Below are 13,879 nucleotides of genomic sequence, written 5' to 3'. Positions count from 1 at the left end.
AAAGAGTGAATCCTGAGAGTTAAAGCAAGCGATATGCAAATGCAGAAGTGCCTTCCTGCAGTGCAGCATGGGTTAGCTGTCCCTCCCTCCTCTCTCCCCCTCTCTCTGCACAGCTCTGTCTGACAGTGTGAGGCGTCAGCTCTCAGAGCATTGCAACAGGTTCCTGTGAGTGCCGGTTAGGGTAACCACACCAGCACTGTGCTGCACTTTCCGGAGTACACTGAAGAAGAAAGAATTGAAACATTTAAACAAAAAAGGCATGAAAGAATATGACACGCACACCTGGAGGCTCCTTAGTACAATTTAAATTACAAACTAGAAAGGGCACGGCTCCTAAACTTTACTGTATGTGAAAGTGACAAATGTGCCGCCTCTTGGACTTCATGGACACTGGCAGAGATTCCTTCACAGCAGTTTTGTTTTCACCTGCTTGTACTGGACTGACTGAATAGCATCATGACAGAGGAGAACGGAGCGGTGACCCACAACGGCACAGCGAAGGCGCCAGAGGAGCTGAAGATAGTGATCGTCGGGGATGGAGGTTGTGGCAAGACCTCCCTGCTCATGGTCTACGCTAAAGGGGATTTCCCAGAGGTAAGAGGCTGAGATGCACGCCCTGGTCACGTCAGTGACAAACTCAGGTCTTTAGGTTTTTGGGATACTATTTTTTTTGTAGGTACAGTGTATTCAAGTCAAGCCCTGCTCAACCAGAGTTAATGCAGCTGCTTTAAAACTGATGTAAAATGTGTGTCTCTTAGTTCTGGGTGTGAGGCGGCCCTCTGTTTAAACAGCACATCAAGATTACAGAACCAGACACTCTGACGTTTCTCAGTTGTGATGGGGGTCTTACTGCAGTTGCGTGTCAATGACAACTCAGAGTCTTGATTTTTCTTTGTTCACATTGTGTTTGTGGCGATCCAGGGAGATTCAGTTTACTGTTTAGATATTTGACATTTTTTCATAATTTTTCTGATCCCTTGTGGAGGTCTGGACCCACACCACTCCCGCCCCTCACCCCTTGAGGGCTACAGGGGTAGCAGGTGCTTCTCTGTAACCAGAACTCACTATCCTGCATCGAGGGGCTAGAGCTGTCCTGGCACACCATGGGAAATCACTAGCCCTGTCAGCCTGCGCATTCTCAAAGCTCCCTTCCTTAAAATGCATTATGTTTTTTATCCAGGTCCCCAGTCTACAGTATCTAGTATATGATTTCATAGTCCATGCCCCTGGGGATAGCACTAAAGTAAACCTTCCCTCGGCCCTTGTGCTTTCCCAGTGAGAGCCAGTGGTTTTGCTTAGATAAGCATCTTCCACTGGGCAGAGCTCTGACCGGTGGACTGTGCCCTATAGCTATGGCCACACCAGCAGTGCTTCTCTCTCTCTCTCTCTCTCTCTCTCTCTCTCTCTCTCTCTCTCTCTCTCTCTCTCTCACACACACACACACACACACAGACTGAGCAGGTCTCTGACTTTCGTCTTTGTGACAGGGAAACGCCCCACAATAAAACAGATAAGTTGTATTAGTCTAGTTGCACACGCTGGAGTAAAAACCACTTTATTTCACTGTCTTCTATACCTCGTAGCTGCCGTACCTTTTACGGTCCAAAAAGTTTTTAAAACATATATATTTCTGTTCTTTGTTTTGGTTTTAATTTGTAGATTTAAAATGGCAGGTAGGTTTCCTGCTTGCTGTGAATGCTGAACATGACCAGACATATCATTTTTCATATGAGCACACCTTTAAGGTTTTATACGGTGAGACATCTGTTGCATCTTCTTTAGTTTTTATGGCTTCAGGTCAATAAAAAGAGGACGAGTCAATCAGCCAACAGAGCCATTAGAGCTGCTGGAGGTAGAGTTGCTTTCCTGCTGCCTCTGTGGTTTGTGCTGTTATCCCATGTTTAAAGAAATGAACGATGTGTAGATAGACACCACGCTTTGAGATCACTGTGCTATTCTAAAGAAACACTCTATTATTAGGGAGGTTGATTATAGGTGATACAAGCAAACCAGGCAGCACAAGAGCTAACTCCAAGAGTCAACATCTAGTGCTGGGTATATCTAATGCAACTCATAACTGACTGTTTACTGAACTAAATTTAAACCAGACACAGCCACTTCCTTTCACTACAGAAATACTTTGCCTGCACCCCCACTTATGTGTAGTAGTGTAGTAACATTTAATAAAAGCATTGTCGATGACAGGGAAGTACACGGTGCTTTGTACAAATGCATAATAAAAAAAAGCACAGAGAACTTTAAAGCAGCCATGCAAATGAACCCTGCTGTCCCTTTATATGAAAGCTGCCAACACAAACTGTGGGTTTTCAATCTCAATGTCGCTCAGCTGAACTGCATGGCTGCACACCTGAGTCTTCAGTGAGGAAATCAAAATGCATACCTTTCTCAAATACTTCAGAAAGCCCAACCCAACAGCCAAACTTGAACTGATAGAACAATCATTTGATAGCAGTCACGAAAGCCCGATGGCAAAGTGGATTGTGCAACACAGAGGCAAATATAATGATTATCACCACATGTTTTGCATTTGTAGCATAACTGTCAACACAGGCAGTTAGACCTGCTTACTCCGTACTCATGTGCATTGTTTTTTCTTATACCTACGGACTGCCTGAACTCATTTCAGGTGAATGAACATTGCACAGTGTTCAGAACATCCGTGCACACACACACACAAACATACACATGCTCCTTACTGCCCTGTACAAAGAGAAGTCCCCAGGAAAGGCTATTGATTCCACAGGCATCAAAGAATGTCATTCTAACTGGCTCATGTAGTTACCATGTTGAACAAACATAAACTTGAAGGGATACCCGTGTCATTTAGAAATGTTCAAAAACGCGACCACCTTTCAGAATCTTCCATTCCTTTGTATATGAACCCATTGCAAACCCTGGAATGTATTGAAGCACCTCCTCTTACACAATTCTAACTATAACCTCATGACCAGCATCTGCTTTAAGCTGGTCAGAGCTGGAGGCTGTGTGAGGTTTCCATGTGGTTCCTCAGCTGAATAACGTTTAAAAAGTCCCTTTGCATTTAGGCAACCACCAAACAATTGTGTTCTGTTCTATTTCCCATTTCTAGCCCTAAAAAGACACTGGTATCTATTTAACAGATCTGAATAATGACATCATTTGAATCATGAAATCAGAGATAGATGCACTAAAGAGACTCCCATACTCTGAAAGATGCTTGATTGCCAGCCTTAGTCCTCAGAGGCAGTTTAGCGTCACAGCTGCTTGAATCAAGTCTATGAACCGCACCACATGTATTTTTTTATTTTAATAATCTAAACCGTGGGTATACAAGGATATGCACACTTTAAACTATTCATTAATCACAGGTGTGTTTTACCCAAAATTCTAACTTGTAGCGTTTCTTACCAGCCCAGTGTATGCCTCTTTGAACAGCATTTCATTTCATTTTTTTTTTTTATTTAACCTCCAGAGATCTCTTTTTCAGAAGAGTTACAACAATTATTTGATCTTTCTTTCAACAGAAATACGCTCCCTCTGTGTTTGAGAAGTATGTTTCCAGTATCAAAGTCGGGAACAAGGAAATCAACTTGAACCTTTACGACACAGCAGGTAGGAGCATCCGCAGTGTTTGCTTTTAAATACATTTTCCACATTCCAGGAGCACCACTTAGTCAGGGTTCACAGCGTGAGGTGAAGTAAGTTGACTCCTCGGGGTCGGCTTGTGAAAGGGCTGATAAACTGGGCTCATGGTGTGTGGTATTCTAGAAAACCGCTCTGCGTTGTCTGTTTATTGTATTTATATTTATTTGTGAGAAAGAAGGAAGCGGTTTAGGCTGTACACAGGAAGGAGAAGTAAAATAAATAGCATGGATATGTTACTGTACTCTGAACATTAACCAAACGCTCTGTTTCACTTTGTTAACACCCAGAGCACATACAGCTGGGTTATAAGACACAGCACTAACAGCAGTGTGGAGTAGTGGTTAGGGCTCTGGACTCTTGACCAGAGGGTCGTGGGTTCAATCCCAGGTAGGGGACACTGCTGCTGTACCCTTGAGCAAGGTACTTTACCTAAATTGCTCCAGTAAAAACCCAACTGTATAAATGGGTAATTATATGAAAAAATAATGTAATTGTATGTAAAAATAATGTGATAGTTTGTAACAATTGTAAGTCGCCCTGGATAAGGGCGTCTGCTAAGAAATAAATAATAATAATAATATGCTACCTTGGGTAAATTAATCCAAGACTAAAAGTTAAAATAGGTCCTATATAACCTGCGTTCATTATTTTCTGGGCTTTTCATCCAGTGTCAGCTGTCAACAAACAAGCCATGAGGGACAATAGAGCTAGAGACTGATAACAGTGCACAGAGATAAACCAGATAACTGTCAGCATGTATTCACTGCACTCAGCTACAGTCCACAGCTGGTACATGGTGCTTTCATGATTCATTATTTTAGCTCAGGAAAGCGGCTGTGTTAAGTACATGTTGTTGGTGTATCTACTGTATTTCCATTACATGGTTGTCACTTTGTCCTCATGCACACACCAGCATGCAAACTACATGTAGGTACATCGTACATGGAAATGTTGTGGTATCTACAGTGTAGTTAATGCTTCTGTATTTTGAAGTGCATCTGATAAAACACAAAGCAGCCTACTGTATCTCTCCAATTTCCCAGTTATAAAAAAGACCAGCGCAAGGTCTTTTTATCAGCAAAAATGCACCATCAGATTAGTCCCTAAATCATAATTCTTAATAAAGCTGAAAGATATACATGTTTATTACACTTTCAGACATACGAGAATGTTAGTGGTATTACAGACGCCATGTAAAGTAACGCACAGGGGTTAGAGGAAAGCAGAAGAGGCGTTAGCTGCTTGATATCATACTGTGTTTCATAACTAACAAGACATGCTTGCTGGAATGGCACACCACAGAGTGGGGCTCTATGTAGTGCACACTGAAACTACTGCAGAGAATTCCTACAGTGGGTGTGACTCCAATCAGAAATGTTCTGAATCTTCCCAATGATGATGAGAACGAAACCTCCACGATTGTGAAAGGGGTTCAATATGTGCCAAAGCCAGCAAGTGCAAAACGCCCTCGAATGAAACCCCAGTCCAGATTAGGTTGCTATGGGAATGCCTGTTTGTTACAAAAACAAACACTAATCACTGATCTCTTGGTACAGAAGGCTCCTCAGTCATAAAGCAAATTGTCAGGCAAATTCCAGCTGCCACAGGGTTGCTTTTTAAACTTATTTTAATGAAAATGGATGATAACGTCAGGAATGTGCCTCTGAGTCAGACCAAGCAATCGCTCAGATAAGAAGTGACCTCTGAACTCCCCCACCCCACCAGTGACATTACTGTACAAAGAAGGCAGACGATTTCAACATGCTCAACAATGTCCAATATCAATAGTAATGAAGAATGAAAATACAGTAGCTCACTCTGTCAGCCCCCTCCCATTTAAACAGAGCTGCCTCTATTAGGACCAGCCCTACATTGACTGTACTTTGTAGATATAGAAGTCATAAAGACCCATGGAATACGTTTGTAAAGTCTTTCTGCCTCCTGGATGTCCAAGACAGAAAGAAAGAAAGAAAGAAAGAAAGAAAGACAGTCACATGATCACAGAGAGCATGCTACAGTGTGTGTGTTTTGAGCCAGTAATAGTTTCTATTGATGCTATGGTTTCTGGCAAAACAGCAGTTAATTATAGATTTGCTGGCAATTGCAAGTTACACAGTGTAAGCGCACCTAATTGTATATTTGGTATTGAGTTCCAGTGCTTGTCCGATCTGGCTGTGGTGTTGAGAGGTGGAAATGTCTGGGACGCTTGCTGCCTCCCCCTCCAGGTCCTGTTTGGTGTTTGGTCAACAAAGGAGGAGATTTGTATTTTACGCTGCACCCTCATTTCTTCTTTCTTAAGCACTGACCTGCAGACCGCTTACTTGAAACCTTGTGTTTGGTTTTTTCAAGTCATGTCTCTGAGCCCTTGACTAACCCTGAGTTAACATTGACACAAAGACTTGAGAGGGAGGGGAGATAGCGAAACCTCAATCTGGCGTCAGCAGGCCATCAGATGTATCGCAAGTGAAAGAATTAAAACCATCCAAATTATTTTGAAAGCCGAGTAAGCGCTCACAATGCACACTGCAGTCAGCATTCAGTATCTGTCAGCATTAAGTATCTGTAGCAAACGATTTGGGTGAATTGAAAGAGCTTCTAGACTGCGTGCACGTCACAGGGCTGCAGCAAGAGCGACAGAGATACCAATGAAAGGCGTTTGGCAGGATGTGGGATGAGCGGGTGTCGCAGCTTCTGAAAAGGACGTCCTTTATGTTTCGAACACCCTTTCACAGACACACAGAAAGAACAGCGCTGGTATCGTACTATGAAATGGATCGTTATTGCCATCCTCTGATGGGACCCGATTGTGATGTTTGGAAAGTCACTTTACCTTGACCATCTGATCCTTTTTAAGGATGAATTCATTTGAATTGGTTTTCTGTCACTGTTCCCCTTTTGCTAAGATCAGTCAACCACGTGATACACAGGATGTGGTGATCGTGCACTGCGTTCATCATTTCATTCTAAGAAGCAGGTCTGGCTTTGAGATATTTAATCTGATAGCATCCTACCTTTTCTGGTAAGTGCTTTATGCGTGGCAATAGTAACTAGTTCCAGAACTGTTATGAGATATTGCAATTCATTTTGTATTGTTTCATGTTATCTCCCTAACCCTAGCTTCAAACACAAGTTTAACCTTAACCCATAGCAACAGGTGTTGCTCAGAAACAGACAAAACAGCTGATAATGGCCTTTTATTTTATAATCTTTCATTCCTGTTCATTATAACTGGTTAAAGCATCTTGAACCAGTGAACTATTCGACTCTTCAGAGTTCTGCTACTATAGATTTGCTTACTGTGGTTTGTTTTGATTCACTGGCGGTTTGTATATTTAATTGTAGAATTAATTAATCAACTACTGTAGAAGATCAAGTGATGGCATTAAAGTCTGTCAAACTGGAATGACAAGATGATAAGGAAGTTACTGAAACAGGCTGCCAGACAGAGTTGTTGAAGCAGAGACTCTCGGATCCTTCAGGAATAGACTGGATGCTGTCATGAACAATACTGTGTAACCCTCTCTGTGACCACAATAAGAGCTGTAGCTAGCCACCTGGAGGAAGGGCGGTCCGTCTAGCCACGGAGTCCCAGAGGTTTTACTTCCCCTACGAACCTGGTCAGGGGGTTTGTTTTTCTTCTCCTGAGTGCTAATGGATCACGAGGCTAGGTTGTATGTATGTATGTATGTATGTATGTAACCATGATGGAAAGATTGCCCAGAAAAAGGGAACATTTCACTTTACAGTTTTTGTGTAACCGGTTCTTTTTCTTTTGCGTCACTTTGTCAATGCAATGCACATTTTAAAGTATCATTTCCTGCATCAGTGATAGATAGGCATGCCTTTCCTAACGGGCTCTGCTTGTTGCAGAACTATGCACTCTTTTTTGTTGTTGTAGATCTAGCTTTGTGTCAAATAAAAGGACTTTAACAGAAATGTTTGCTGAGATCGCTAATGATTACAGGGCTTGTTTGCTGCGATTCATAATGACTGGCATGGGTCTCGTCGCTCTCAGTACAGATCTCTAAATACTCTTGAGGGGCAATTATCAGCTTGGTGGCCCATTCATTAGAGAAAAAGTGTGTCCAAATACTAAAATACATGTCGTCTAATATCAACCCCCAGTTGTTAACATGAAGGTACTGATATTTATTGCTTGCTCTTATAAAAGTATACCACAGTGTTTTTGCAGTTTTCCCATGCTTTTCCCATGGTTATACTAGGTATTTACCAGACTTTACCCTGGTTTGCCATGTTATGAATTTGTTTTACCATACCTGGCTATGCTTTCACTATGCTTTATTACACTTTGCTATGGGGGTTGTTCATAGGGTGTTGCTCTTCAGTGAACACCTATGGTAAACTCCCTGTGTCCGCTGTGTGTCTCGTGTGCTCTACAGGTCAAGAGGACTACGACAGGCTCCGCCCACTCTCCTACCAGAACGCCAACCTCGTCATTGTCTGCTATGATGTCACCAACCCCACCAGCTTTGATAACGTCTTAATCAAGGTAAGCTGCTTTCAAAATCTTCTTTTGATATTTCTTCAAGGCGCTAAACAAATGTGGTCATTCGTCTATTACTGCTAATTAAAAAAAAAAAAAAGCACATGGGACTTTAGACCTTTAAAACTGGGGAACAGGAATTTTCAATGTAAAGATCAGAGACAAAATTCAGCACTAATTAGCTTGACCTTTAAGATGTGTTAACGAGCAGACTGTTGCCAGGAGGGCTTTGCCAGTACAGTACCAACGTCCTCTCACCTTAGTGTTACACCCAAATGCTGACTGTTTGCTTTAATTAATATTAACCACTGAGGGTCATAACAAATAAGTTCAGCTTCTCCGATTCCTTCTGTTTTGTTTGGCAGGTTGCATTGATACTCTATAGTATATACTTTCCCAGGTGTGCACTGAATTCTCAATTCAGATCTCCCACCATTACAACCAGCTCTTTCAAAGCTATACAGACACTGTCAATTTACTACATACCTGTTAGAGCCCCTGGTAGAACCTCAACTATCCAAACTGCCCTGTTAACCAAACCAGTATTAAATCCCTTCAACCCGAATACCAATTATACAAGCGTATTCCGTGTCCCCTGAGCAGCTTAGATACATGTGGTTCTGCGGTGTGTGTTTTTAACCAGGACTGTGGCTTTGTATTTCATATTACGTCTGGTCTCTCAGTCACCTGCCTCTCTGCATGAAAGGTGTTGCTGTACACAGCTGCTGTTGTTGTCATGAAAACAGATAAGAGTATGTGTTAACCGGACGCTTTGAGACAGACCGGGATTTCAAAATTCCCCCTAAACTGAAAGTAATTCACGTATAAATGAGCTCCACCTTTGATTAATCCTGCTGTGGTGGAATTGCTTGTGCGCAGCAAATAATTCACACTGATCAGCTGCTTCTGATCAGATCTTAATGAACAAATAGTTAATCTATGGATAGAGCAACGAGATGATGATGCTTTGATTGTATTTGCAGAATAATATGGGCGATTGAATTTTAACAAACAGAAAAAAGTAGCGACTGGCTGCAATTCATTCTTGGTATAATACAATTATTTGACGCGCATGCGGGTATTTAAGCACCATTATTAATTGTAGCTAAGGATGGTTCATTTACACCTTCATTTATTTCAATTTAGGAGCAAGTTTGAAATCCCGTTCTGTCTCATAGCGTCCGGTTAATCTGGAGCCACATGGTAACCCTAGGCAACAGTGCTGGACTACAGTTTGTGGTTGACTATTTACATGTGTATTCTTCAGCTGCCTTTGTTTTACCCTTTGGCGTGTTCTGTGTGTTATTGTAATCATGTAAAACGACACAATAAACGCAGCATGCGAGCACATGCTGGGGTGCAGAGAGACAGACAGACAGACAGACAGCAGCAGGCTCTGCTGGTTTGGTTTTGTTGACGTGGCCTCCTGTGCTGCTGAAAAAGCAAACTGACATTGAGCAGCCCAGCTTTCGACTGAATGTAAAAACCCAGGAGAGCAGGGTCTCTGTGTTAATCTGTCCAGACTCCTGCAAATCTGAGAAATTCCACAGCCTGTCAGTAGACTTCATTAGGATGGACTGCAGGCAGGGCAAAGAGTACCAGTCTGCAGCGTGTGGTGTTGCTCATGTACAGCCATGCCTGTTGCACACATATATACAACAGCTCTTACATGCATATGCGGAGTGCGATCTCTCTCACATGAGCTGTTATCTCATTTTCATCATAAACAATACATTTTTGTAATACTGTAACCTTAACAGGCATTTTACATTCATCTGGGCACCAGCGATGCCCTCATCAGCAAAATAAAAAAGGGACGTTTGAAACTGAAAACTACCCAAAATAATCTGGAGAATATTAGCCTCTCTTTCATAACCCTTCTGTTCCTCCCCTACACACCGCGACCACAGAGCTCGTGTCAGTGTTCTCACAGCATGGCCTCTTTCCCTGACACAGTGCACCACTGGAGAGGAGGTGCTAGTTATTACTGAAGGATAAACACTGTGAAGAATTCAGTCTGAACAGACACACAGAGATACGTAACATTGGAGGATAAAGGTCAAGGCTGGTGAAAACAGATAACGCAAGAGCAATACAACCTGTGAAAAAAATAAATAAGAGGAACACAAAAACATCGGGACCTCAGCAAACTAAAACACCCAGAACAAGCAAAATAACTTCCTGTTTGCTTTGAGCTTTATGCTGGAAAAATATCAATTTTCGCCTACAAAGAGATTTGAGAGAGCAGCTGGAGTGATGTTGTGTGGTGGGAGGAAGCTTGTATCCATGCAGCTCAAACTACATTTGGGAAATGCAAGACAGCAAAGGTTTCTTCTTTCTTTCTTTCTTTCTTTCTTTCTTATGAAGCAGTAAGAAAGAGGAACCATGAATGGATTTAACGAGATGTAAAAACACAGTACAGCCCTCATTAATGTTTCCCATGGTAAAAGCACAGCAAAGTGGAATAAAGCACAGTGAAAGCATAGGTAAGCATTGTAAAGACCAGCAAGGTATCTTGAACCAAACCAGGGTAAACTGGTAAATGCAGAGTATAACCACGGAGAAACACACTACAAATAAAAACATACCATGCACAAATACCGTGGTCAGCTTTTCTAAAGGAGCAGTAAATACAATCAGTTGCACGTTCAAGTCCCCATTTCTTTGTAACACACATGGAGACTGTTTGTTTTTCAGTGGTTTCCAGAGGTAAACCACTTCTGTGTCGGAGTCCCCATCATCCTCATCGGCTGCAAGACAGACCAGCGGAAAGACAAGGAGCGCACACGGAAACTCAAAGCTTCTGATCAGGAGCCCATTACCTATCTGCAGGTACAGTGTGCACTCCTACTGCGTATACATCAGGAATGAAAAGAACACTCCCATTCCATAGCAGCCTGATCCATTCCTGGTTTAACTAGGAGTTTAATGAGACACACCTATACACTGTGGCTAATCAAGCTCGTAGTAAAACCTGGAATAGGTGAAACTGCTATGCAATAAGAGTCTTATTTTCATATCCCTGTAAATACAATGCTCCCTCTAATTTGCAAAGGGCCATTATACAGGAAAATATAGGACTTGTACAATTAACTCTCAACATGAACCAAGCTAGTGAAATATTGAGGAAGCATTGTATTGTTTTGTTTTTTTTTACAATTAAATTACATGATTGTATTAAGTGTGTCTGTAACCAGTTTTCAGCTTTAAAACAGACTTTATCAAGTCCCATAGTAAATGCACAGCAAAGTGTAATTTAGCAAAGTGAAAGCATGGGCATAGGTAAGCATTGTACAGAACAGGGAGGTATGGTAAAGCATTTTAATAGCAAACTATGGTAAATGCATAGTATAACCATGGGGCTAGCATGGGAAAACTGCAAAAACATCATGGGAAACGTTTAGGAGTATCCTTAAAAGTAACTTTAAAAGACAAATGATTCTCTCTGCCAATGCAATGATACTGTATTTGGGACAATGAAAGCACAAAGGCTGCCACAGTGGTATGAGAATCAATGCTTTCACACAGCTGATCCACTGTGAGGGTATCGGTACCACTGTGCAGTATTTGTTCCAAGTCCAGTGAGCTGTCAGTCTCCTAAGTGTCTTCTCTGTCTGGTGACAGGGTGAAGAGACTGCACAGCAGATTAACGCCGAGATGTACTTGGAGTGTTCCGCCAAGTTCAGGGAAAACGTTGAGGACATTTTTAAAGAAGCCACAAAAACAGCTCTGAGCGCCATGAAGAAAGCGAAGCAACGGAAGAGGAAACACAGGCACTGCGTGGTGCTGTGAAACCCCGCGCCTGCAGCGGGAGCAGCATTCTCCACTGTGGGGCAACAGCATGAAGAAAAGGAGATTTCTTTTTAAAAAAAACTCTGCTATAGCATACTTTCTTGCAATGCACCTGGAGCAATGATCACGTGTTTAACTTAAAACTTAATAATATTGAAACATCCGACCGAGCTGCTTATAGCACTGTATTTCTGAAAAGTTCATGCAGCCTATTCTACAGCAGTGTAAGACATTTAAAAAAAAAGATTCATTTAAAAGTGCCCATTTATTTATTTAAAGATGGTTTTATGGATGACATCCAGTTTTCGTATTCATGAAACGGTTCTACTCTTTGAAACAACACTCTAGCAGTTTCATGATTTGTGTGATTTGTGAACTGGGCTCCACAAGAAAAAGGGTATACAACAGCCTGATGGAGCTAAAGAGTTGCTGCATTGAATATCTGTGCAGTCTGGAGGGGAGACCTGCAGACATTGTGCCCTGAAGAAGCAAAGACAAAGCCCGTGGTCTCCTGCCTCAGCCAGTCCGAATTGCTGTGTTGTCATTGAGTGGAGACATGGCTATCTCAAGCCTGGTGTTTGGATTTCTGCTGGGCTCAGTCAAGGCTGCTCTACCTACATTCTCAGCCAACTCCACGACTGTTTGAGGAACACCTTATCTGGAGCATTTCAGTGTTCAATATAAACCTCTTTTTATTTTTAGTATTATCTGGTAACCTTGGCTCCAGTGTTGGAAGGAATGTATTATTATTAATAACATTATTATATTTTTAAAATGTGTGCGCTTTACATGGGCAATACTTCACAGGAAATAAAGTGTATTTTTTCCCCCTCGATCATATTAATTATGTTAAGGTCAGGTAAAAACCAGTACAAAATGACTTGTAATTATCACAGAGTTAAGGTAAAGTATTACAATGTTTTGATTTATTTTTTGTGAAGATTGTAAGATACTTCTAATAGACCACAAGTACAGAAATGTTTTAAATTGAAATAAAAAAAGAAGCACCACCACAAGTCTTCATGCTGCTGAGCTCCAAGTATGAACTTCAACGACATGACAAACAGCACACTGTATGAAAATCTGTTAAGCAACACTGTCATCAAGCGTGTCCTTTTCCAGTGTGAACTGTGCTACAACAGCACTTGCTTAATTAGTCAGGCACACAATCCTAATTAGTTCAGTTCTGACATTTGACAGCAATTGTTTTTAAACCTATGCAGCAGGGTCCAATGTTTCATTTTCACTGAAATCAATATGAACAGAACATGGGACAGAAATGAAGTTTGCAAAACTGCTCAATACTTTGTTGAGCAGAATGTGGTGAATATAAATGTCTAGAAATACCAAATGATGTGTGTATGTTTCATATCCGTGTACAACATTATTTCATCTTGTATTCCTAGGACTTTTTTTTTAATAAAAGGAAGTTAAAACTGTTTCAACTTAACCTCCACTACACCATTAACTATCCCCTATCAATCAAGTTTTACCAAGGCCAGAATTGAACTGCCATGTAGGACCCCTGCACTCCTTCTAAAGATGTCAATGGGATCTGTAATATTCACAAGATTAGAAAGAGCCTTTCTTTCTGGCCTCATTCAGAAGACAGCCCCTCCTACAGCACAGTGTTCCTTATACTGGAGCACAGCTCAGGCTGTGGAGCAGACGAGGGAACAGCGCCCCCTACTGAGCAACCAACAACACTGTCATCAGCCCCAAGCCAGGCCCAACCTCACTTTGCTTATGAGATTAGACTCTAAAGGGCTAAGGGAAGACTAATCATTGTACTGCGTCACACTAGGCTGTAGAAACACTGGTGTAGTTCCTGGGAAAATTTGTGGGTCAAAAAAAAAAATCTCAACCTCTTGTAGGCCACGTCACATGACATACATTTGCAGACATTGAAGACGATAGGGCTTTTCTCATTTCACTTTA

General features: G+C 41.7%; 1 protein-coding gene across 1 annotated transcript; it reads left to right on the top strand.

Moving 5' to 3' along the window:
• The first annotated feature begins 108 nt into the window (after window positions 1–108).
• On the top strand, window positions 109–13,382 carry LOC117427855 (rho-related GTP-binding protein RhoF-like). The gene is made up of 5 exons (XM_034046203.3): window positions 109–594; window positions 3,525–3,612; window positions 8,046–8,155; window positions 10,847–10,981; window positions 11,774–13,382. The coding sequence occupies exons 1-5, from the start codon at window positions 457–459 to the stop codon at window positions 11,939–11,941; spliced, it is 639 nt and encodes a 212-aa protein (XP_033902094.3). The 5' UTR covers window positions 109–456; the 3' UTR covers window positions 11,942–13,382.
• The last annotated feature ends 497 nt before the right edge of the window (window positions 13,383–13,879 follow it).

This window comes from Acipenser ruthenus, chromosome 21, assembly GCF_902713425.1.
Source record: "Acipenser ruthenus chromosome 21, fAciRut3.2 maternal haplotype, whole genome shotgun sequence".
Classification (NCBI taxonomy): Eukaryota; Metazoa; Chordata; class Actinopteri; order Acipenseriformes; family Acipenseridae; genus Acipenser; species Acipenser ruthenus.
The sequence above is the reverse complement of the archived record's forward strand: the minus strand, read 5'-3'. Positions and strand labels throughout refer to the sequence as shown.

Coding starts and splice junctions, on each gene's coding strand:
- LOC117427855 (XM_034046203.3), top strand. CDS start 457: ATGACAGAGGAGAACGGAGCGGTGACCCACAACGGCACAGCGAAGGCG. Junction 595..3,524: donor CTAAAGGGGATTTCCCAGAG/GTAAGAGGCTGA, acceptor TTCTTTCAACAG/AAATACGCTCCCTCTGTGTT. Junction 8,156..10,846: donor TTGATAACGTCTTAATCAAG/GTAAGCTGCTTT, acceptor TTTGTTTTTCAG/TGGTTTCCAGAGGTAAACCA.